Here is a 26,480-nt window from a genome sequence, read left to right on the forward strand (position 1 = left end):
TGACTGTGAATCCAGTCATCCATGCTCGCTTTATTGGTACAAGCTGAGGTTCCAACACAAGTGAAATATAACAAGCATTTGCAATGCAATGGGTCTCGCCTTTACGTGAGTTTGAGCTATTGACATTGCAAATGACAATGTCTTTTATTTTTGTTTTTGTTTTTAAAACATAAAACAAAGACATTTTCATTTACAATGCCAATATCTTAAACTCGCCTAAATGCGAAACCTATTGCATTGCAAATGCTTGTTCTTCTTAAAGTAAAGTTCAGGAATTTTTGATTTTTTGTTATTTTTTCAAAGAAATTGCAAGCCAAATAATGGCATAGCCCCTGGGAGTAGATCACTTTGTATCAATGCATTCTGGTTTTGACTTTGGTTAATATTGTTATTGAGTTCCATCGTTCAGCATGCAGATACTGACATATGGGGCTAGTAGTGTTTTTTTTTTACTATCATTGCAGTGACTGTATAACTTCTTCTGGACTAGAGTCAGTGCTATCCTTTCATTGTTGCTGTAAGGTTTCTTGCAGAGTCTTTCAAGGGTTTTTCTGTTAGTTTACAATGATTTTACCTCTGGTGTTAGCGAACCAGGAGTCCTGTATAGCTTATTTGCGGAGATTCATGTGAGTGGTATAAATTCCCCAAATAGGTCTATTTGTTACTACTTAGATGGTTAAAAAGGTGAGTGAGTTCCATTTACATTTATTTGATGTAGCTTTTGTTTTTTACAGATACCCTGAAAATTAGTCATGTATCTCCTGAATCAACTTTAGACAACCTCATCCTCTGTCTTCTTTCTCCCAGCAGTTGTAAAACTGCCTTTCTCACAGATACTCCTAACTGCTGATTCCTCACCTTGTAAATCCCCCCAGTAGCTGGAGTGGGTCTGGAGATCTTTTTCCTCAGCAATTCCCTTGCTTGCCGGGGAGGTGGGGTCATTTAGCTCGGTATCAAGTCAGTCTTGCTCCGGTAGTGATGTTGGGCCACATATAATGGTACCCCTGTGCGACGTCAGTTTCTTTCTTTCCCCAATTTCTAAAGCACATCTGAAGCATGCTCCTTCAATTCTGCCACTTGACAGAAGCTTTTTCAAAATGTTATCAGCGTGCAAGGGACATCTCCCCCTAAAACAACAAATTTGAAACCGTACAAGGAGTGCCATAAACAGATGTTAGGGATGGACCCTTACGAGGTCTGTGTCTTGGCTCCTTGCATGACACGAAATCATGCGACAGCTGTGCTTGGAGGAATCTAAAGGCCACTCGTGACCATAATGGCAAACTCTACATCGCCAAACGCTGCAGGAAAGCACACAAGCCTGTTTTTGGTTTATGTCGAGGATTTAGAATGCATCCAAGCCTACACTCAAAAAAGGTCTTTGACTTACCTCATGAATTTGAGTGAGAAGAAATGAAAAAAGAAACATAAAAAGTTTAACCGTGACTACCCGTCTTCCAGCCACTCTGGTCAAGAGAAGTCATGCAGATGTCAGTGTACCTTGGTCTCGATCTCCAGCGATAAAACCGATCCGATCCCTCAGCTCGTCCCAATCCAGCCCAATAAACGGGCCATCTGAAATGTTGCAACAGACCCAGGCCTTCAAATAGGCCATGTTGCGTATCTTTGGTACCCTTTAGCAGCACTTCTGGGTCACAAGAATCTGAAAGTGCCTCAAGTTGTCCTAACACAAATGGATCCTTCCCTGACACTGGCTGTGCCTCAAACCCATTACAGGGTCTGACTCCTGCTTCTACACTCCACCCGGCACCAAGACCTTTGCTTGGTTCCCTGTGCTCTGATACAGACACCAGAGCGAGAACCTATAGTCCTATCTGATTCGGAAGAGAACCCAGGGCGACCTCCGCTGAAGTCACGCCCACCTAGACCTCAACCCTAGCCTAATTCGGACTGATAAGGTACGCTTCCTTTTCCACGGCACTTCTCAGTCCCTGAACCCCATGAGGATGATGATGATGACTATTGTGATAAGTCCAACTTCTATGAAGAGGAGTGTTTATTTATGGCTCTCCAAATTGCCTGGTGCTGGAATAAATCTCCTCACGCTGATCTCAACTATTCACCTGGCCCTTCTGCAGAATAATCTGCTTCCTTTGCCATGGTTATTAGGAGGGCTGTGGAAGTTCTCTACCTCCAACTGACCTCAATGGAAGTCAAAACAAATGTCCTAACTGAGGCTTTGCAGCCAGGGCAGATTTCTTCAAGGCCTCTCCTCCCTTTTAGCAAAGCCCTCACAGACCTCTTAATGGGTACTTGGGCAAAACCAGAATATTGACACCCCCACCCCCCCACAACAGACAAATTGCGTGGCAACATTGACCAGCTCCAGGGGATCCATCTTTCCTCCTCCAGCATCCCACACCAGAAAGACTTGTAGTACAAGCATCTACAGTCAGATTGAACTCTAGCTTGTTCCCACCACACTTCCAGACTGAGAATCCAGACTCATGGAGGGCTTTGGGAAAAGTATGTTCTCCAGTGCCAGCTTCTGCCTCTGAAACGTTAACTCTAAATGCCTTCTGGGATTTTACTTGAATAGGTTGTGGGACATGGTGGGCGAGATCTTGCCCATGGTCCCTGTTGATATTTGGGTCAATTTGGCTCAGATAATACAAGATAGCCAATACACTGCAAAATATGTCTTCAGATCATACTTGGGCAATGGGACTGTTGGGGTCGGGCACTTTTTACCTTCATGGTGCTTCAGCTCCGCTCATAATCAAAGCCACAAGCTTCTCAAGTGATGTCCAAGCATCACTGATTGACATGCTATTTGATGGCACTTGTCTCTTTGGAGACAATGCAGACTCAGCCATGAAGTGCTATAAAGAAAGCAAACCCACAGCTCGCTGTATGAGCTTTTTGGTGCCCAGGTGCCAATTTCCCAGCAGTATCACCCTTTTTGAGGCTTCAGAAGGTGCAATCAGCAGAGGCAATGCAAAAACCTGCCTCCACAACAATAGTCCTCTTAATGCTTTCAAGGATGAGCTGGGGTTCCAGCTGACAGTTTCCAGGCCCTCATGGGGAGCGCACTACCCTGCCATCCCTCTGGCCGTGTTGCCACTCCAAAGGGCGTTTAGTTCAACCTTTACTGTACATTGTCACCCTATCGGAGGTATAATAGGTTATTACCTCCACAGGTGGCAGAGCATCACATCGGACAGATAGGTGCTTCAAATCTTCTACTATGGTTACGCCCTTCCTTTCTTGTCAAACCCTTCAAACATGCCATCTACAACAGAAATACGTCCAGAAGGCCACGTGTCTATCTTACGTAGGGAGGTTTGGCTCTTTTAGACGAGGGACTAAACAAACAAGCAAAGACTCTACCTGCGTATTTTGACAAAAGCTGTTCGTCATCTGTTAATTTACCACTCTGGTTAAATCCAAATGACCAAAATCTTCAATACTAACAGGTCGAATTCAACATTTATTTTATTGTATTATTTTGTTCTATTTTGTCATTGTGTACAAAATGGTATGTCACAACTAAATATCATATCATACATATATCATAAGGAAAAAACAGATCCCATTTCTCATCCACCACTCACAACATGCATACAAAATCATACTTAATCATTCTCACTCATACCACATATACAAGCATAGCAAAATGAATCTAGAAACGTGCTGAAAATGAAAGTTCCCATATAGCATAGATATGAAACGGATAAGCCCAGCTGAAGTCTTGCTTAAGGATCTCACAGAACTTAATTTGTAATATGCTTTCAAATATGAAAAGAAGTACAACATAGACAAATAACTTGTAAATGTATTGATAAGTGATCCAACATAGTGGGGACAAAATAATCTAAGACGGGAACTTATTTAAGCGCCGACGCGCGTTTCGGTGAGACCACCCCTTCTCTGGGTATCACCTTCTTCAGGGCGCATATCAAACTTTAAGAAAAAATTGGCAAATGGGATCTGTCTGAAATGGACACAACAAAAGCAAATAATTTTTTTCTGTCCCTTTTTTTTTTACACAATGGCGGTGCAAACAATGTGGCGAATTTACAACGTGACGCATCTAGGGATATGCGTCCCGTTTTAAAGCCCTGCATCACTTTATTCCTGCGTCAGGTATAATGTATGTAGGGTGGGCATTCCCACGCAAAAAGCCATATGGAACTGACGCACTGAAATTGTGTGCATTTCATTGCATCACTCTACGCCTTAACTGTGTCAAAATCCCTATGCCTGCTCAGACCAGGCATAAGGAATGACGCAGGGCTTTTTGAATAGGACTCCCCTATCTGTTGTGGCGCATTGCTGAAGTTGCATCACTTTTATGAGTAACTCCAGCAATGTGTCATTTTTGGGTGAACATTGCGCCATGGAACACTGTATTGTACATACAGCGCATCCATGGTGGCGCAAGGACATTTGACGCTGGCACAAGGAAACTGACGCATCTATGAAGATGCGTCAGTTCCATGTAAATCTGCCCCTCTGTTCCTTAAGTGGTGAATAAACAGGGCAGTTTCTGTAATGGAATGAAGATACATTATTAGCAGCAGTGCTCATGCACATAGAGGGTCAAGATCCTGTCTGCACACTTCTCAATGTTGACAGTGAAGGGGTCAGAAAGGGATGAGAATATAACAGGTGATATGATCTACACCTTGACACGCCTCACCTTTGGTGATGTCATCTGTGCAGTTTCCCTTTGTTCTTGTGAGTGCAGCTCGTCTCTTGTATGTTGATTCAGGCCTGGAGGTTATTACTTTGGCTTAAGTTACTTTAATATCTAAATCAACTTGGCAGTGAGCTTCTAAACTCTGCACTAATCTTGGATAATTACGCCCTCCGGTGCTCCAGGTAGATTTGTTTTCTCCAGACCTCAACTTCTAGAGAAACCAAGCACGGAGAGTGTCTGGTACTGCCTTTAAGTAGACTTCCACAAAATAGTTACTGATTTCCCCAAATTCATCTATTTTTCGGAACTATTCACAAATGGTTTACCTTTTCTTGTGGTTCATTGAGCTTCTGTTATTTGCCATTAACATGAGAGAAGATTGTGCAATATATCTGCTCGACTCGTGATCATGTGATGAAACCATGCTTTAGACCAAATGACGCTGACGTCAGCTGGAGGGGTGAGTGAATGTGCACCTCTTTGTCTGTTTATATTGCCTTTGTGTCATGGGTGCTTCCTTTCCCTCAGGCTGCTGGTGAAGCTGCAGGAACTCAACCATTCGCTAAATGTGACGCTTTCCATTGACAAGTGAGTAACCAAAAGCAAAGAAGACATTGTGCTGTTAAGTCTCCTCTGACCGGACCCTGTACTACTCAGCCTGAGACTGCCTGAACTCTGAGTCTCTCTGATTATGTAGGAGCCTTCTTCCCTGCTTGATAGCTACACGAAATACTCCCATCAAAGAGTAGGATTCCCTCAAATCCACTAGACATTGGCTCTGTTTCCTTGAGTCTCGGAAGGGGACACAGCCACTCCTGCATTCCCCTAGAATGGATTTTCACTACCTGACCTCTGAACGTGGTACATGTGTCTCAATTCCTCTTGAAGTGATACATATTCGTCTGAGCTGCTCTGAAATTATTAGCTCCATCAAAATATCTTTCAGATCAATAGCAGCTCCTAAATATTTCTTAAATTGATGGATGCATACAACAGCTGCCACATGGCTTTATAATTGACACGTTAACCCGGCTCTATCTGAAATGGAATCAAATATCCACTAAAACGGTGTCACCCATATCCCTTTTACATGGTTAAAATGACCCCTCTATACTCTTGAAACACATACCCCTCCAAAGCCCCAGAATTGTATAACATTATCCTCCATTTTCATTTAATTGTGTATAGCAAAACCTTAGGCTTTATGTATACATAGCACCAACTCGAGTGTCGTTTAAATAAGCAGTTGCTATACATGTCCTTCACATGAACAGAATTACCCTGTGTCTTCATGAATTGAAAATGTAAAGTACACTACCATGCACAGCAGTACAATTAGACGGCCGCACACCCAAAGGAGCAACACGGTATAGACATTCCTGCATCTATGTTTTAAACCCACTGCCTCACAGTGTTAAAAACGTTGCACGTAGAAGTGCAATGTAATCCTAGAAATGTACTGGGAAAGACAATACTGTCCAACGTAGTTTGTCTATAGCATAACATACATACATGTACTTCATCAAATTCTTACCATGCTGCGTATTCTCCTACTTAAACTTGCGCACAACCCCAACCAAAGACACCAGTGAGAACTTAATAGTGTTTCATAGCACAGTTGGGCCCTGACCCATCCCGATTCATATACTTTGTCTGGTGCAGTCTTTAATCCCTAGCATATTCCACCCCATTCAACATTGGAAATCTAAGAAAGTGCGGAATTCGGAAATGGGTCAAAAGCAACTTAACAGACCGCTTTTATTATCCCAAGATGTAGAGTTCCTGGTGCATCCCTTTGTGCTCACAGGTTTCTACCACAGGGCTGCCAAGTTTAAAAAAATGTCCTTTGCTTGGAAAGGAGAATCCAGCTAGTACACACCTCAAATGCAGTGAGCAATCTCTTGCTTTGAGAATGCATGCAGAATATTGTGTGACCCACCACCCCACACTAGTAACAGGTTATCTTTCTGAAATGGAAGTTTTCTGTAAGGACATTTAAACTTTTGCTGGTTACAAGCATCTCTGTTTTATTTGTTCTCCCAGTGTTTATAGCATTAGACTGTAAAAGGGTGTGGGCCTGATATATTTCACCTAACACTGGAAGGCTGTGTGTTCTCAGTTAGAACACCAGAGGTTTGGCTCTTGTCCCCACACATCCCTAAATACATAGCGAGTCTCTCACTCTGTTTGTCTCTAGTTTGGTCGTATGTATCTCTTACCTTTGGCATTTTCCTCTTGACCATTTAGGTATCTTTGTTTCAGCAGCTTAATCTTCCTAAACTCCTTTGATCCCACTTTTAAGTTATGAGGTCACTTTAAAAGTATGACAAGCTGGTTTTCACACTATGATACCTTGCTCTTTCTGAGGTTCAATGATTAAGCAGCCTACATTCACTTGCAGAGCACCCTTAAATTTCATATTAAATGTTATACAGTTTTTGCACACTTAGAATTCCTTTATAATCCAAAATCTCCCAACTATGTGCTACGGAAGCCTTTTCAAAAATGTTTCTTGACAAATATAGAGCAAACTGTGATAGAGCAGGCATAGTCACCTGGATGCATTCTACAGTTCTTTCTACAAGTTGTATACTAGCATGCTTTTCCAGGCATATTAAGAAGAGGGGTTGGCCACGTTAATTTTAGAAAATAAATTGTCAAAGGTTCCTTATTTAATCGTGATGGGTTCAAATCTGAATTCTGCACCAGTAGTAGGTTAGAAGCCACATAAATGCACTCATACATACAATCAGTGGTAAGTAATCTGTGACATAGCTGCCATGGTGACATCTTTACCAGACATTGTGCATGTTTCATTACATGCATCAGTACCGCATTACGTGAGCTGGAATTGTTTCTACCTTCGCGGATGCTCTCAATTCTGCCACTTCACTAATTGACATTGCGTACTGCACACCTTACAATAACATGTTAGCAACCAACAAATGTAGCTAAGGTCTGGCACAACTTCAGTCTCCATACTATATTCCATATTTTGACTGTGATCTCTGCACATTTGTAAGGTCTCTCTCTAATTCATAAGCAACATATTACCAGGCAGTTGTAGTTTGTAGATGTCTGCTGCCTGTGATAAGTGCAGGATTAATTGACAGTTGAGGTGATGAAGTCTAGGGCTTTGCAGGCCCTATCCAAACCTCATTAGCATTCTAAAAATACATTTTAAAATTGTTTTTAAAGGTTTTAAGTCATATTGGCTTGTACACATTTTTAAAAAGTTGCATTCACTTGTTATCATAGACTATATATATTTCCCTTTCTGGAAAATCCCAGTCAGATGAGCCCAGTCTGAAGAAACTCCAACTTGAAGGATTTGCCAAATGTTTAAATCACCTTTTGATAAAAAAAAAAGAAAATAACCACTTTGGACCTGGGATGGAATCGTGAAAATCTAAACATTTCTGTTTTTTTATTTTGCAGAAATCCTCCGTCCACCAAAGGGTAAGTCTCTCCCTACATCTGGTTATGTTAATGTTCTTACTGAATTGCCTTGGGTATGAGCTTTTGGCTGTGAGTGTGTTCCTCAGTTAAGTTAAGGTGGCAGTGGATGTTCCGCACAGCCTGGCAGTTTCAAGGAGAGTTTAGGCGCACTGTAGTTTAAATACAAGGCGGGCGGCTTCAAGGAAGAGAGGGACAGTCCTACTTGCCCGAGTGAGCCTTGAAGTTAGAAGGTGGTGAAAGAGGCATAGCACCATGAGTAACCCCTGCTGCTACAGGTGAGATGAGATTATTACACCAGCTACAAGTGTAACACCCCACTGCTAGAAGGTTGCAGGTGCATCATTTCTTGGTACAAGAGTGAACCCCACCTTTATGAAGATGCCAGAGGGGTTATTCTCATACTCAAAAGGAACCTCTTTAGTTAAAGTGAGGCGGGAGTTTCATTTGTAGCTTAGAGTGATCCAACTACTACACAGAGGCGGAATAATCATTGCTTATTACCAGCATGCTCCCTACATATGTACGCTTGCAGCGAGTGTCTTTACCAGGACTGGTATGCGTGGATTGCAAATTGTGGCCCAGGCTTATGCAATTTTGAGGGGTTTACAGGTTAGAGAATCCGAATCTGCCTCCAAAATGATAACATTTCATTTTTACGTAAAAAGGAGAAAGCTGTAGGGGGCCCTAGGATGGAATCCTATGGTCCTGATATAAAAATGAAAGTAGTTGAAAATCCTATATTTTATATTTAAAAGAAGAGGAAGAAGGGGTACTGGATAAAGAAACGATTGTGTTGAGGTAATCTGTTTCCTATTTATTCCATTACCTGAAGCAAAGATGATGAGGCGAGGATACCAAAGGAAGAAGATGGTCAGGAAGAAATCTATAGAGGGCTTAGATGAGCAATAGTTGGGAGAAATACTGAGCTGAGGGTTAGAAGGAAGTTGTGCAAAATACTCATCCAAAAATATTATTAAAAAAGCATGCAGAGATTAAGCAAGCGGGCAAGGAAACTAAAATAAGCATTGTCATAACCAGTAGGTCTCACCTTTGGGACCTTTTGGCCTTGTCAGTGGTTTTTAGCCAAGCTGGTCAGCATCGATGATGCTGTGCACCATGGCTAAAGAATAACAAAAATTGACAAGGCCAGCATGTTTTTTTTTGTAGGCATACACACCTCACCTCTGTGTGCCTACAAAATGAAGTAGTCGCTTGATTTTCTTTTGTAGGTACCTGTCCATGTTGCATCCATGGCTAAGAAGAAAAAAAAGTAGAAAAGCATTTTTTATTTGAAGAGGCTGGTGGGAAGCAACACTGGCATTTTCCGAAGCAAAAACAAATGATGTAGGTAGGGAGAAGAAACGCAGAGAGCAGGGATATGGAGGAAACGGCAGGGGACAGAAGCTAAACATAGGACTGGGGACAAACAACACTGAGGGCTGTGGGATGGAAGCGACACTGAGAACGTGGGTGGGAGAAAAGCAAACTGGCAAGATGGGGCAACATGTAGCTGCCAGGCAGCAGTACACAGGTGAGTGAGAGGAACATGAAGCGTGGCGAGGGGTAGAGAAATACACAAGGGAGACAGCTAGAAAACATATGCACTCCCGTGGAGGGCTTAAAGAAAAAGTTTTGCAAAAGCTAGCAGTGTAAAGACATAAGTAAAGCGCCCATGCTCCAGGGGAGGGACAAACACAAGAAAAGTAAGGAAATCCCCCACAGGCTGACTAATAGGCACATGCACTGTCTGGTAGGAAAGCCCTAAAGGGGATTCCACTCTCACAAGACGTTTGAAGCAATACCTGGTTAAAACACTCCCGAAAAAAAGAACAAAAGGAGTTGGAGGGTTCACGTTGAACGAAAAAAAAGAAAAAAAAGTACAGAGGAAAAAAAGAAAGAATGCAGGTTGGAGGTCAGGGTAATGTTGGGAAAGAATCGATGTAAACTTTTAGACTGAAATGGCCATTGTCACGTTGACTTTGTCAGCCTTGACATTGAAATTCAGAAATGCACAGTTTGCCAGAATGATTTAGTCACTTCTAGTTTGTGTCAATAATTGTAAACCCTTAATTCAGGTGAAAACCACTTCAGATGTTCAGTGACATTGAAAGGGGTGTACTGATCAGAGTAATTAATTGCTTTAGCCCCTGAGGATGTAACTTCCTATAACAGATCCCTCTTAGTTTGGATTCCTGCAGAGTTGCTTAGGTGCTGCAGCAAAGTTTGGTAGCAGAGATGGGGCATACTGGTGTTCTTAAGAGGTCATTCCATTTTGAAAGCATGGCAGGGTTGGGCTCCCTCTACTAATATAATTGAGCCTGAACTAGGCTCCCTGGGCAGCCAGAACCACTAGATTGGCATTGTTCTCACTCTGGTCCAGCCCTTATGGGCTTTTCAAAACGTCTTGGGGCTAGACCCATGGAAGCTATTTTGAAGGTGTACAAGGCCAAGTGCCTTGCAATAGCTACATATGGCTCAGAGATTTGGGGGTATAGCTCACAAGATCATCAAATCCAAGTGGTAGAAAATATATTTCTAAGAACCTTATTATCTGTACCACAGACAACCCCTACTTTTTCGATCCATGCAGAGATGGGGCTGGGTTATGTTTCCGATATACTGAAAATAGCCCCGCTAATATGCTGGCTTAATACCTGGCTTAACCAGGAGATCACATTGAATCATATGATTCTAAAAGACTGTCTAGCTCTAGACAAGGCTGGTAAAATTCCAGGGATAGCATATATCAAATCCACCTTTAAAAAACTTGGACGTCCTGGGCTCTTTTCGGCCCCGGAAACTATTAAGAAAGTAGATGTGGATTTGATAAAAACCGCTGTGGCAAACCTTCTATCTCTTGAAAGGGAGGAAAGAGAGCTGAAAAAACCTATGGTAAGACTGAACTTTGGGCTAGTGAGCTCACCAGGATTGGAGCCTTACCTGAAGTTAGTTACACGCCCTTTCCATCGGTACCTGCTAACCAGATTTTGATTTAACATAATTCACCTCACTCTGGGAGATTTCCCTAAATGGGGAATACCGGACAATGCTGAGCCTTGTAAGTGTGACAAATTTTCATTACAAGATACTCTGCATTTTGTCATGTTCTGCGAGTATTATGCAGACATTAGGAAGAAGTATTTGATTCCAGTGTTAAGGGGAGCAGGGTTTGTTCAGGTTAGGCCGGCACTTATTTATTTGCAACTGTTGAGTAGTGCCCGGATTATTTTCCATGTTGCAAACTTCCTAGTGGCAGCCGTGCGGATCAATAATACGAAGAAAAGAGTAGACCCTATGGATGCTGTAGTTTGTCCATGAATGTTGATGTGGTTTATTTTTAGTCTATTGTATATGGAACTGTTTGCTATTTTTATGCGCAGTATTTAGAATGGATTTTTAAGGAAATTTTAATGTACAATTTTAATTTTGGATTTGCACAAATGTGATCAATATTGTATCTGTGTCTTTTTATGATCTTAAATTATCGAATAAAAGTATGTGACTGACTGACTGACTGACTCTGGTCCAGTCCTCCCACCAGTAGCCATTCCGTCATGGAAATGTTAACATTTCCCTGAATGATGTTTGACTATAAAGAGGAATTACGATGTCTGGTGCAAAATTAAAACCGCTATGACTCTGCTTTCTAACACCCCTTGTATCCATTCCTTTTCTGGGATTGTCGAAAGGTATCGGAAGTTCAATGTACTGGGCACCTTGAACAAAGTGCTGGGCATGGATGATGTGCAGAAGAAGGGGCTTGTGGCGGACTTCAAATTCTTGGTAATGTCACTTTTACTTATAATGCTTGGAAGGGATTGGGATCTATTGTTAGCACCAGGCTACCCTCTCAGGGCAACAGCGCTTACTATAGTTTACTATCATTCATCTCTACCCATAGCCCCTTGTCCTAGGTAGTGTATAGATCGCAATAGGCAGTATGTTGAGCTGTGATCTGAATCCCCTCTTGTACTGGATCAAGTCCCTAAAGACTGCATGCAGCAAGGTTTATTTTAATACCTCAAGTCTGTGCATGTTAATGAAAGGAATCTCTGATTGGGCTCTGACAGCGTGAGAGCAGTGGAAGGCTCCATACCCAATTCTGCCCAAGTGAGAACAGTGGAGGCCATAAGAATGAGAGAGTAGTGGAAGCTGCCTTCCTCTATCCGTCCCAGGAGGGAGCAGTGGAAGTCATCTTGCACTCCTTGTGAAGGAGGGAGCAGAGAAAGCAGTCATGCTCACCCCTCGGCTCATGAGAGAGAAAGGTGTCCTTAACTCCGATATCCCAAGGGGGGAACGTGGGAGTCATGTTAGCCCCCCCCCCCCCCCAGGGTACAGCAGTGGTAGTTATTCTACTGTCCAACCCAAGAGAGAGTGGTGGAAGCTATCCTACTCTCACCATCTCTGGAGAGAGCAGTGGAACCCAGCCTCTTTCACCCTGCAGCGAGAGGGTAATAGAAGCATTCCTACTCACTCCATACAAGAGAGAAGTGACATTTATGTTAAACTTTTCAACTTTGAAGAAGCCATTGGATTTTGGCTATGTATCCTTGCACACTAGAGAGTAGTGGAAGACAGCTCACACTCCATGGCCAGCCTAGAACTATAGAAGCCTTCTGTCCTCTACTGAGGTGAGAATAGTAGAAGCAATCTTACCCTCCACTACTCTACCCTGGAGAAAAAAAAGTTTCAGCGCGCTCTCCATCATCTCCTTGTGTTTGAATGTTCGCCCTAAGTTGGCAGGGTATGCCCAGACGTGGGTCCCTTGCTCACTTTGCCACTGGATTCAAGCTAGCCTGGCCGATGAGGGGTGTTATCCCGAAACTGGTCCAAGGATGCTTGTTTCCGGTCCAGGGAAGACCTGGCTTGGCTATTTGGGCTGGACTATTCCCATGAGGCACAGGGTCGAGACTGATTTGCATATGGCTGGGTCTGAACTGGGGTGGCAGAGTGGGCTAAAGAGCGATGATGGATTCAACCCAGATCTGTGACTGAAAAGTTTCAGCGCTCCGTCCATCATCTCCTTGTGTTTGCTCTGGAGAAGAATGGAGACAATTCTGGTCTTCCCCACCCTGAAGAGCAGTGGCACCCCACCCCCCACCCAGGAGAGAGCAGAGGAAGCGACCCTTACCTCCCCTCTCACCGCGCAGAAGAGTATTGGAAGCAATCCGCATCTTCCTCAGCCAAAACAGAGCAGTGGCAGCCCTCCTAATCTTTCTGTTCAGGAGAGTATTAAAAGCAGTCCTACTCCCCTGATACCCCACAGGCGGGAGCAGTGGAATGCTCCCTATTCTTCCATGTCCTATACCAAAGATCAGGGTTATAGCCCCTTTGAAAGAGAACATTGTCTGCTCTTCCGTCACAGTGGGTGGCTGCCTGTAGATCATGTGTGGCACGTTGGGTGGTGGAACCTCTGGTTTTCTAGCAGCATGGCAACTTCTCGTTTATGTGCTTGTCTCTTAGTTTTGTTTCCATGAATCAAACCTCTGCAGGCGTGAGTGACGTGAAGCTTATGTGGAAGCCTAGACTAACCTCAGAAACAAATCGACTGACAGCCAGTGAAAAGTCTAATAGTGGCAGGTAGTTAAAGCTAGCGTTCAGCTCTTTTCAGAAGGTAACGGAGTTTTTGATACAAATGGAGAGAGACTCATTGAATGTGCTTTGTAGAAACCTGGTGTGTGCTGCAGAAATTGAAAGTCTCATTACTGCTAATAGTATTTTGGATTGTGGGTCACATTCTTGTTCTTAAATAAATGCAAAATTGTGAGTTGATACATTAGTAAGAAAGGTGATGGGAGGCGGTAATTTAATAACAAAAGAACACTTGTTCAGTGGGGTCACAGTGAGAGATGGTGAGGAGTGTAAGGGCAGAAGGGTTGCAGGGTGCACAGTATGATAAAACTTGATAATACAAATAAAAAGATAACGTTTTTCTTGAAGGGGTTTATTCTTCACCTCTGTTGCTCTTAAGCTGCCTGTTTTGAGACATGGCTGTGCCTGATTAAGATGTCATCAATGTGTTGCCAAATGCAACATTCTATTGGTTGGTAACATGAAGTTGTCTGTACTGGACAGCCACATTTCAGCGAGGCTGAGTGGTTGTATCGACGCTTGTCCATACTGTCTTTGTGCAGAGAGGGCTTAGGGTATGACCATGGCTCATATTCAGACTGTGCGTTTATCTATTTTTTTCTCTTGACTGTAGACTCTTAAAGAGCAGCGAGCTGGAGGCAAGGGAAGTAAAGGAATTAATGATGTAAGTATGCATCTTTAGTCTGTGTCATTCCCAGCCAGGCAATTTCTTCCTTATGCTGACCTTTAAGGACCAGAGCTTTTATAACGCAGTCCTAGGCTTTGTAGTAGACACAGACATCTTATTGCAAGCCTTTGGACAGAACTCATTCTTATGCTGGGAATTTATGCCGATGTTTAGGGAACTATTACTGACCTGCTTGCCTCTCAGCCTGTTCTTTGCTTGACATCCAGGTTGCCTGTAGAAATGCATACAATATAGGACTTTTGCGTGAAATGTATGGGTTGCTAAAAATAAAAAAGTTTAAAAAATGGACCCTGAAACAACCTTCAAAACTGCACATTAACTAACAGTTTTTGGCAATGTCAACAATGAGAAAAGTCTGTTTCTAAGCCAAAACAGCGTGGCAAAGATTTTGCCACTCTGTGATAATATATAGTTTTACGTGAAGTCGGAAACTTTTTTAATACTTTCAGCACTCCATTTACTTATATACACGTCATATAAAGGTATACACATGAACACCCTTATCACACCTATATGTACATACAGGCACTGTTAAGAGAGATGCCCCTGCTACGTTTGCACCAGCTGTCTGCATACTTTAAAAAAGTTACCTGAAATGGGAGTGTCCAAGGCATCTCTGTAGCAAAGGGGTTATATAGTAGGGCATTTTTAAAAACGTGTCCCACTACAAATAATTTCCATTAGTAAAGTGGATTTCTAACATGAGAACTGTGTTTTCAAGAGAAAAGCATGTTTAAACTTCTCTTTAGTAACCTTTTGCTCTTTGTGGTGTTTACTCTCTTAACCCTTTGTAGGTATAAAGGCATTAGAGAAGATATAAACACTGATTGTTATATTGTTTAACATTGATTGCATCAGCTTCACAGGTGTATGATTATCACTCGCATTTAGTACATTGTGGACACATTGTACCTCTCCAGTCAATTTCTTTTTTTTTTTTTATTTCTTTTTTTAACAATTGGGGTTTTGTTTGGTTTTACTGTTTCCGTGGGCAGTCATTTACAAAAACCATTCAAGATCCTGAACTCATAGGTTAATGTGGATTGCGGTTTAATGCAGAACGTTTGTCTGCAAAACCTACGAGATGTATGAAATTAACCAGCCAATCGAGTGTCTGATGTTTATATTATTGTGTTTATGAAACGGGAATCACATCGACAACTAGATAGGGCGTACAGGCAAGCAAGTGTGGAAATCATTTGGCGCTTGGGTGGGTTGAAGTGTGAAACACATAGTAACATATGGAATGTACCAGCCTGAGAATGCATAACAAGGGACCATAGGCAGAAAGAGCTTTGCAGAAGACTGAAGCAGTGCTCGAGGCAAAAACAGAAAGAAAACCGTCTCTAGAGTAACTCTGCAAAGGAACAAACTCAGAAAAATTAGTAATTTTTCTCGCTGTGCTCTGTAATATGCAATTCAGTATACTAGATAGTATACAAAATTGATGACTTTGAAACCAACTTCTATGAAACTAGCAACAGGATAGGAGTAGTATGAAATAAAAATTAAACAATTTGAAGGAACTGCAGTTAAAGACGTAGCTACTCAACAACACACGTTTTGACAATGGTGACCACATTAATTGTGCAAACGTTTTGTTTTCTGTATAACAAAGTGCACTTAATCAGCCACTGAGATTTTTCAAGGAGGAGAAAGCGTGGCAAAAGTGACTCTTTGTGGTTTCTTTTGTTATTTACTATCTTGGCATAGTTGAAAAGCATCAAAGAGGTAATGTAGTCCATGATAGCATGCCAGTACTCCTGCAATGTCCTGGCGAAACTTCACTATGTTGGGAGACTTGCAAGAAGCGTATCTCGAGGTGTTTGGGGGGTGAAGTATTTCTACCTAAACATAAGTTAGTAATCTGGAAACATAATGTTCGAGGCATGTGGAATATGAATATGGAACTCGCTTCCGCCCGCCATCAGAAGACTTCCGTCTCTGACATACTTTAAAAAGGAGGCTAAAACATTCCTGATGGGCAAATTCCTCTCCTAACGCTTGCAGTTCAGTTACCTCAGCGACTTTAGTTTCTCACTCTTGTATAGTTTTATCCACGGTGTCTCGGATGATACTAGCCTGACACTACTGGACATCCTTCCCTGGATTTGAGGCTACATTATTGTATTATTGTTCTATCTTTTTTTATCCCTCTTGTGTCCTTGATGTGCTATTGATCTCTCTTTTTATTTTTGTTAATGCAGCTACTGTTTTACCCCTTTTGTATCCACCCATCCTAAGTCCTGTATTCCACCTATCAATTCTGTAAAGCGCTCCGATACCCTCACGGGTCTGGTTCGCACTCTATAAAACTCAAATAATAATAAAATAAATGTGTGCTGTAGATACACATGCTTTACACACTCCTGCCATCTAGTGTTGCGTCTGGATGTTTGCAAGTTGTTGTTCTTCAAAGAAGTCTTTCTCAGTCGCGAGGTAAGGTGACTTCTCCTTTCGGTCATAGTGCGCATGGGCATCGACCCCATTGTTAGATTGTTTTCATTCCGTCATCGGGTTCAGATGTGTATTGCAGCTCTCCGGTTCGAAACTGTCCTCCAGGTTCTCCTTGGTGTGCAATCCACTCTACCCTCGTCAGTATTGTTATCGTACGCGTTTCCCTCTCTCCGCGTATCCATTCAATCGGTAAAGCCTCATCTTCGGTCGAAAACATTGTGGGTGGCCTTCGGGCCTAGCCGTGTCTATCAACCCCTCTGCCGATGGAACAGACTCTGTTTCAATTCTGTCCTTGGTGCCACTCCAAGTACCCTTGCACCGATCTACACCAAGTCTGCAACTTGTGCTCGTCACCGGAGCACAAGGAAGAAGACTGCGAGGCCTGTCGGTCCTTCAATTTGAAAAAGGCTCTTTGAGATTGTCGGGCTCGATGACCAGAAATGCAACGCCAAGGTACTCAACATACTCCGGATATCTTTGGAGAAGAATCCGAACACGAAACGACAGCTGCGGAAGAAGAAGAGGCCTTCTCGGTTCCAGACTCAGATTCCCACTTAGAGATCGAATTGGAGTCTGAAGACATTCCTGCGGGATAGGGTGTAGTGACTACTAAAACCCCGTACCCCATAAACTATCTTCCACCAAGCATAAATCTTCGGCACCACCTCTGCCTTTGGACCTTGGTCGGGCACCAAGATGATGTTTCTGATGCCCCGCCCTCAGGCCCGGCACCAAAACAAATAGTCAAGCATTCCGTTCGGGATAAAGTTGAGACAGATCGTAATTAAATAAATCCCGGCACTCCTATAATTTTTCAGAATTTTTGTTAACTCGAACACCAATATGGAAACATTCTATTCGGTCATAAGTGAAAACTCAGAGATGGGTTTAGACAAGGTATCTTTGAACAAAATATCATCAATTTATTTTCTTACAAAAGTTACTTTCTTTAAACATGCAGGCTAAAAAGCATTGTTATAAGTTGTTACATTGAGATCAGATGCACTCAAAGTTGGTCCCTCAATAAATACAGATGGCAATACATTTCCTTTGGCGATGATGAGCATCAGTTCAAGTAAGAAGATAAAGAAACAACCAACGCGTATTTTGTCACAGCCAGTGACTTCCTCAAGGCTTTATGTAAGAAATATATGATCTTTGAAGAACTGTTGTAATAAGGAACTTGTCGTACAAATAATTCAGAAGTCCGTGTAAATATAGGAAATTATTAAATGTCCATAATCATTCACATTAATTGTGTAGATGTCTGTGGGCCAATCCCATGGGCAGCACTTTTTAGAGATTAAATAGACTCTATGTTTTCAAAATTATTCAGTTTCCCCGGAAAGAAATGGAGTAAGTGGTAGAACGCATAGGCCCCTGTCGATTAGAGATGCTGTCCTCCATCGTGGACCCTCATCGTATTCGTGGCTTTAACTTTTGTATGAAAATAAATTGATGATATTTTGTTCAAAGATACCTTGTCTAAACCCATCTCTGAGTTTTCACTTATGACCGAATAGAATGTTTCTTTGTTGGTGTTAGACTTATCAAGGTCACTTATTTGTAAATTCTGAAAAATTATAGGAGTGCCGGGATTTATTGAAGTGCAGTTTGGTATACCGGGACCCTTTAGGTTCCAGTAACTTTTTACACCTATGGTAGTGGGGTGTTGGTAATCCTGAGTGGCACCACAATTTACTTGTCTGTTCTTTAGTACGTTTAAAATCCATATCTAAATTTGTCAGCCCTGAGTTTATTTAAATATTTCTTTGATGTGCGATCCATATATACACCACTACCATCTCTGTTGAGACAGATCATCTTCGGATCCAAAACATTCTGCTCCGAAAAACAAGTCTGATTCAGAGCCGAAATCTTCCGCTTCGAAAGACAAAAAGGAGAAGTCCGGTTCGGCACTGAAACCTTCGGCGCTGAGATCAAAAGAAGATCTTCCAGACCCGCCGATCTGAAATATTATGATGGACAGATTAGATCCAAAACAGAAAAAGCTATACATAAATCCAGATACTGGACATATTTTAGCTCAAACTCCTTCCAAAAGGAAAGTGAGTTCAGAGGACACTGGATACAAGATTCCTCTTAAGAATAAGAAGGACATTGCTACAAGTCCTATCCACCCTACTTTGCAATCCCCTCTACCTCCACCATCTTCACCTATACTAATAACATTGCTACCGATGATCTACGGGTTTTAATTACACTGGAAATTCCTTTATCTGCGATTTCTGCACACAGAGCTTGCACTTTATTTTATTTGGCACATAGAAACTGCACTTTACCTTCCCTCAACCAGGAATATGGACCCGATCAAACCATAAACTCAAAAATATTACTTCAGTCTCTGGGTCTCAATTGCGCCGGAAACCCTTCCATCTAACACAGAACTTGTACTTTATTCCCATCTGCATCCGCGACTTTGCACACAGAACTAGCATCTGATCTCCCGCCAGTCAGGGACGTGTAACATTATACACTAATGATGTTACTCTGAATATTTTAATCAACTTCTTTTTGAACTTGTATGTAAACTAAAGCGCACTTAAAATCAGATATTCCGATTCCCTGCCTATTTACCGATGTTTTTTTTTTGATAAACAAGTTTTTATTGTTTTTTGAGTGACACAACAAAAGAAACATTGAGCCTGTCGAGCCATCAATTTACAATCGCACGGCACAAGACCGCGCCCGCCCTCACCCGAAGCCCCCTCCGCCCGACCCTACGGTATTTCTTAAGGCAGCCCCTCGCCTGATAGAGAGTCCGTTCCTGTGCCGCACACCAGTCCACTCCAGTACTCCATTTGGCCAGGCTAGGCGGCTGTGGGTGCTTCCAGGCCGCTGCAATCTCTCTTTTCGCCACCAGAGGAATAGCTTCTCAGCACGTGTGCCATCTAGACAGTCAGTGATGCCCAGAAGGGTGTGTCTAGGGTTGTGTGGCACCGCCCAGCCCAAGACCTCCGTGAGATCGGCTTCTATGCCCCTCCAGTATCCCCCCAATTCCGGACACGACCACACCATATGGATGAAGTCGGCCGGGTCAAAACCGCAGCGGGGGCAAGCTGCGTCAACGGAGAGGCCCGCACGGTGCAGACGCGCCGGTGTGAGGTAGGCAGTATGAAGATAGTAAATTTGAATAAGCCTCAGTTTGGCGGAGGCCGTCACCAGCCTGGGGGCCATAAGGGCATCCCGCCAGTCGACCTCGTCCAGGGGACCCTCCCACCGTTCCTTCAAGCCTTCCTGGGCCATGGGGTATTATTAATAAGAGAACGATGTATTCGGGATATGCCCCCCCTCCCTAGGTTGCCCAGCAGGACCTGAGCCTCCGGGGGGCTGTGGTCCGGCAGCCTGATGTCCAGAGGGGTGTAGGTGCGTATGGCGTGTCGCAGTTGGAGGTACCTATAGAATTGAGATGAGTGGAGGGAGAAGCGCGCCTGCAGTTCCGAGTATGAGCACATGCGTCCCCCCCGCCAGACATCCCCCAGCTGGGAGATGCCGAGCACGTCCCATGATTTAAAACCCTCCAGGTCCGCAACGTCCCGCAGCCATGTCCCATGCCAGAGGGGAGTGACACGAGTCAGCCTCCCGGTCCACCGGGTATGGCGAAGCGCCAGATCGCCTTGGTGATGTCTGGGCAGGAGGCGGGGATGGGGGCGCCATATAGGCGGTCTAGAATGCAGGAGAAACCCAGGTCCTCGAATTCCACCCTGTAGGCCGGATCGGACTATCCCCCTCCAAACCAATCATGAATGACTAGGAGGCGGGTGGCCAAATAGTAGAGGTAAAGATTGGTCATACCGAGCCCTCCATCAAAGGTGGGCAGGCGACATGTCGACGGGGCCAACCTCGGTCTCCCACCACCCCAGAGAAATCTAGTCGCCAACCCATCCAGCTCGCGGAACCAAGGCCTCGGGAAGGACACGGGAGTATTCTGTAATACATAAAGGAACCGGGGGAGAATCATCATTTAGTAGAGTGCCACCCTCCCCAGCGGATTAAGCGGGAGCGATTGCCATTGTGCCAGATCTACCTTAGCTTTCTTGACCAGGGGGGTCACATTAAGAGCCCAGCTCAGTTCCGGGAGAAGGGAGACCCAGATGCCCAGATATTTGAAGGACAACCGACGGAGGGGAATATTGTCCTGCCAGTCAAAACATTCCCGGGAGGGGTGTAGAGGCACAAGGACCGATTTGTGCGGGTATAAATAGAGGCCAGATGCGCGGCCAAAGCGGCCCAAGAAATGGAGTGCACGGGGACCCGAGCGCGCCGGATCATTAAGTTACAACAAAACGTCGTCCGCGTAGAGGGCTATTCTGTCCGACTCAAGGCCCGGCCACTCCCAGCCCCGAAGGAGAGGATCCGCTCGGATCAGGGCAGCAAGGGGCTCCATGGCAAGAGCAAAGAGGAGGGGCGACAGTGGGCACCCCTGCCGTGTTCCCCGGCTGATCCGAAATGGTCTCGACAACGCCCCGTTAACCAACACTCTGGCGCGGGGGCGCGCGTAAAGGACCCGCACCATTCCAACAAACTTGGGGCCGAAACCCATGTGGGTCAGGACCTCAAATAGGTAGGGCCACCCAACCGAGTCGAAGGCCTTCTCGAAATCGGCAAGCAGGAGAGTGAGATATGGAGATATGCGATGGCGGTGAGCCAGGGCCACGTGAAGGCGACGAAGGCAATGGCGAGTGCCTCGGTCCGGCATGAAGCCGCATTTGTCTGGATGCACCAAGCATGACAGAAAGGGCGGGAGCCTCTGGGCCAGGACCGCCGCATAAAGTTTGATATCAGTATTAATAAGAGAGATCGGCCGGTATGCCGACCTATCACAAGAAGGCGGCGTAGACTTGGGCAGGACCACAATCGTGGCTATGTCGGCTTCCGGAGGGAAGGAGCCGTTTTTGACCGCCTCGGCATAGAGGGCACCCAACCGTGGGACCAGGTGTTCCTTATAGGTGGCATAAAACTCCTGGGGGAAGCCATCCGGTCCCGGGGTCTTCCCCGCGGACGTGCGCCCTATCGCATCCCCAATCTCCTCATGAGAAATGGGCACCTCCAGACTCTACTATCAAAAATTAGGGACTAGGGGTGTTGTTGTTTACAGAGGTCCAGTGTACATACCCCAGGAGACTAGCAACAATAAAGGGTACAAAGTTCCTCGTGTACAGTAGCGAAGAGAAGTGTAAGGAGCAGATGAGAGTGTATCTCAACCGATCAGTGATAAAAGAAACCAATCAGGGAAAGACAAGGGGAATTGCCCTTGGTTGAACTAGTGCTCTCACACACCCAGCAAGCTAGGTGTCATGCTTCATCATATGAGCACTGCCCCTCGTCAAGTCGGCGCTGCAATCCTTGACGGGCTCCCGAAATCGGGGCTCTTTGTCGGGGATCTTTTGTTCCTGCCGAAGGTGCTTGGGGGTGAGGGGCCTAGTATGAGGTGATGTAGCAGAAAAAAGGGTTTAAAAGGGGTCAGTTAGTCCTAATTGATTTTATTCCGAAGGTAAACTGCCCTATTAAAAATGTGTAGAGTGGCTAAGTGCTAGGAGTCAGGTATCTAGACATAAGCTCTACTCTATAGGATCAACATGTTTCTTGCCGTGAGTGTCAGGAGGATCAAGGCAATTCATCAGGATCAAATAAGGCTGTCTACAATACGTGGTAAAGTGACATCTACATACCACTTCCTATGGTCTGTTACCTGTTGAGGATGAAAAAGAATTATAACGATTCTTAAAAGAACTCTTCATACTATACATAATTGTGAATAATTGTGTCGTAAAAGATCACCGTGCTAGAGGCGTGCATCACACAATTTTATTACATTGCAGTGCCTAGAACGCCATTCGGGAGTGAAGGGTGGGGAGATAAAAACCACTGATTTGGTAGGCGATGGTTCTATGGAAGGCAAGGAGACTCACCTAATGGGGTTGCTACTATTGTTAGCAACGGTACTGGCGGCTAAAAGAGGGGACACCGATTGGGTCCTAAAAAAACATGAAAGTTGCCAAAGAAACAATCATTACATGTACCTTTTGTGGTAGAAAACGAACAAGAAATTGCCATACATGAGGTGGCACCGTTGTGGAGGGTAACGGGTAGCCGGAAGCAGCCACAGCAACCACAGCCCAGGCCGATCAAAACATAACGGACCTTAGGACCGGGCCAGGGTGTCCTGGCCTCGGTACATGGTATCCAAAAGAATCAATCAGGAGGGCTCCGATAGCCAGTAGGCAGATGTAGCTCCACAGGCGGGGGGGGGGGAGAAAATATAGTTAAAATACTCACCAACGTGGATTCACGTTCAAGCAAACGACCTACCCAGACCGCCAGGAACCGGGGTGGTGAGTATTGAAAGGGAATACGGGAAAATATACTTTATTTCCGGGTGCGTCATCGAGTGTGTCAAGCACGTCATGACGTATCACGTTTGCTGGGTGGAGTCATGTGATAGGTTCTCGGAGGAATGATGTGTCTCATTGCTAGGCAACAGCGTGGTATGTCCTGGGGAAAGTGACGTGTCTCACTGCTAGGTTACAGCGCGCGAAGCACCATGATGCGTCGTGGACTAGCGGCGCATATGGTTGTGAATCAAAAGACTACACAAAGGTCTATTCAACTTTAGGACAACTTATCCAAACGGGACGGCAAACAATGGCGGGTAGCGGTGTTGTTCACAAGAACAAGCTGCATTGAATGGTAAAGGTGTAATTATACTACTCCTGAATGGCGTTAGGTTTGTAACACAGTATTAACACATGCGAAGTCCATGGCAGTGGTGTGTCGATCTAGAGAGTGTTAATCATCTATGATGATGTAAAACCATTACATTGCTCGAGGGCTGTGTCGTGATGCTGCAGATCTAGCAATCTGTGTGTCCACAACATGGCGTATGGTTGGAGAAAAGGTATAAATCCCTTTACAATCTATCTTCCTAAGGTCAAGGTGTAAGGAAGTGATGTGTCAATAATCAATTAATGTGCAGATTGACGCATCGGTATGTAATTAAAATTTAAAAGAATGGACCCACAATCGGTGTACTTATGTTTATCAAACAGAGGATCACAGTAGAAAAAGGAACATCGTATCCTGCCAAATAGAATGTTAATAGCGCTGACTGCAACAGAGAATGGACCAAATTCAAGAGTCAGAGCAAAATTGGGTCAGGAGATTTGGACATGAATTCCCAGTTTAGGATAAGGTACTCCAGGGTATATCGTCATTGAGACCCTCGGTATGGCAAGATAATCTATGTACCCATCTCTGTTCAAGCCTGAATAAAGAGGATTTGGAAATCTGAACATGGGATTCTAGTATGACCCAGTGTAGTGAATCGGGAGTATGTTGGGCCTTCAAGAAATGTCTGTATAGTCTTGTAGTCGTGCGTTGGCAACGTATGTTGCTCCTATGTTCAGTTATGCGGACTTTAACTGGACGCATGGTCATCCCTATGTACTGTAGATCACAGGGACAAGTAATCAGGTAAATGCACTGTTTAGTGTTACAGTTGGTGTGTTTTTGTATTTTCCACTTAAAATTGGATCGTAACTCAATCTCTTTAGTGGCTGTCGTGAATTTGCAAACTGTACATGTGCCACAAGGGAAGTGTCCTCTGACAGGTGGTAAACCCCAAAGGGTGGTTTGTGATGGGGTAGTGTATTTCTTAGGTCTTGTGTGGATCAAAATATCTCTCAGGCTACTAGTTCTAGTATAGGCAAACCTAGGTTTAGGTATCCGTAGGTCGCCTGTGTTGAGAATGCCCCAATGTTTTAGGATGATCTTCTTGGTAGGGGCAGAGTTGGGTGTAAATGAAGTAACACATGTGATAACGTCCTCAGGTTGTTTTTGGTGTACTTCTAATAAGGACTCCCTAGGAATATTTAAGGCTCTCTTCATGGAGTCCTTGATCACCTTGGATGGATAGCCCCTAGTCTTGAGATTTTTTGCTAAAGAGGAGGCTTCTGATTTGTAGTCGTTAGTGGATGTACAGTTGCGCCTAATACGTAGGAATTGTCCCACAGGAAGATTATCTTTAAGCGCTTTGGGGTGGTGGCTCTGGTATAAGAGAAGGCTATTGCGATCTGTGGGTTTTTTATACAGGCATGTAGAGAGCTGATCGCCTGATAACTTGATGTTCAAATCAAGGAATGCAACGTTCGTGTCTGAAATAGTATGGGAAAATTTCAGAAATGGGTTTTGCTGATTGATCCAATGCACAAATCTGTTACAGGTGTCAACAGGGCCATGCCAAAAAATCAAAATATCATCAATAAACCGTTTCCAGAGGACAAGATGTTGTTGAAACGGGTTGTGTACAGTATTGATGACTTCCTTTTCAAATGTTGCCATATATAGACAGGCCAGACTCGGGGCAAAGGTACTCCCCATCGATGTACCCTGGCACTGATGGTATAGTTGCCCTTGGTATTCAAAAAAGTTTCAGTTAATGCTAAGGACGCACAATCCATTATGAATGTAACTGGGGTAGGTGAATCCCACTCTAGTGAATTCAAGGCTGCTTCTACAACTGTCAAGGTATCTCCTTGAGGAATGTTAGTATACAAGGCCTCTACATCAAGAGTGATGAGAAGGTCAATACGTGATGAGACCTCTATGGAGTCAATTATTCTGAGGACATCAGTCGTATCTCTGATGAAAGATGGTATATCCCTCACCAAAGGTTGTAGAAAGTGATCCACAAATTTAGAAAGCGGTTCTAGTACTGAGCCAATACCCGAAACTATTGGGCGCCCGGGAACTGGCGTTGTACCTTTGTGTATCTTTGGTAAAGTATAAAAATAGGGCGTCTTAGGCTCTGTAGCAGTTAGGAAATCTGCTTCTTTCTTGTTAATCCACCCATTGGTTACTGCCTCATTAACTAGTATCGAAATAGTGTTAGAGAGGCGAGGAGTGGGGTCAATGGTGATAGGGGCGTAGTATTGATCATTGTTTAGTTGTCGTTTGCATTTCTCATCATAATCATATATGGACTGAATAACAGTCGCCCCACCTTTATCGGCTTGTTTGATAATGATGTGCCTTCACAGACGGACGCTCCCTCCCACTGCTGCTACCTACCTGCCTCCGCTGCCTGACGCCTGTTTGCCGCTCCTCACCACCTACCTGACGCCGCTGCCTGCATCTCGCCTCCGCCTCCCAGGTAACGCCTGCTGCTTCCTGGTCGCTACCCACGCCGCTACCTTCACTCCTCACGCCCGCTGACCACCGCCACTTACCTGGTCACTCCTTGGGCTCCGTCGCTTCCCGCCGGTTTTCCCGCCGTTTTTTCTCGGCGCCGCTGCCCCAGGCGCACACTCCCACTCCCGCCTCCTCCTTCAGTCCCGCCCCCCCTCCCTGCCCATTGGCCACCCCGCTCCCGCCTCCCGCTGACCCTCCCTCCCGGCTCCTTATTTAAGGGGACCCCGCGGGCTGGTCAGTGCGACCCCCTGTGCCTTCACAGACGGACGCTCCCTCCCACTGCTGCTACCTACCTGCCTCCGCTGCCTGACGCCTGTTTGCCGCTCCTCACCACCTACCTGACGCCGCTGCCTGCATCTCGCCTCCGCCTCCCAGGTAACGCCTGCTGCTTCCTGGTCGCTACCCACGCCG

The 26,480-nt window shown here is 44.5% G+C and overlaps 1 protein-coding gene across 8 annotated transcripts in view; it reads left to right on the forward strand.

Moving 5' to 3' along the window:
- Positions 1–26,480, forward strand: part of STAT2 (signal transducer and activator of transcription 2) — a 574,746-nt gene that overhangs the window by 344,281 nt on the left and 203,985 nt on the right. For all 8 annotated transcript variants that reach the window (XM_085600900.1, XM_085600903.1, XM_085600898.1 and 5 more), the window contains 4 exons: positions 5,192–5,251; positions 8,102–8,122; positions 11,812–11,905; positions 14,328–14,378. In XM_085600900.1, the coding sequence (XP_085457026.1) occupies positions 5,192–5,251; positions 8,102–8,122; positions 11,812–11,905; positions 14,328–14,378 (226 nt within the window). The remainder of the gene's footprint in view (positions 1–5,191; positions 5,252–8,101; positions 8,123–11,811; positions 11,906–14,327; positions 14,379–26,480) is intronic.

Source organism: Triturus cristatus, chromosome 4_2 (assembly GCF_964204655.1).
Source record: "Triturus cristatus chromosome 4_2, aTriCri1.1, whole genome shotgun sequence".
NCBI lineage: Eukaryota > Metazoa > Chordata > Amphibia > Caudata > Salamandridae > Triturus > Triturus cristatus.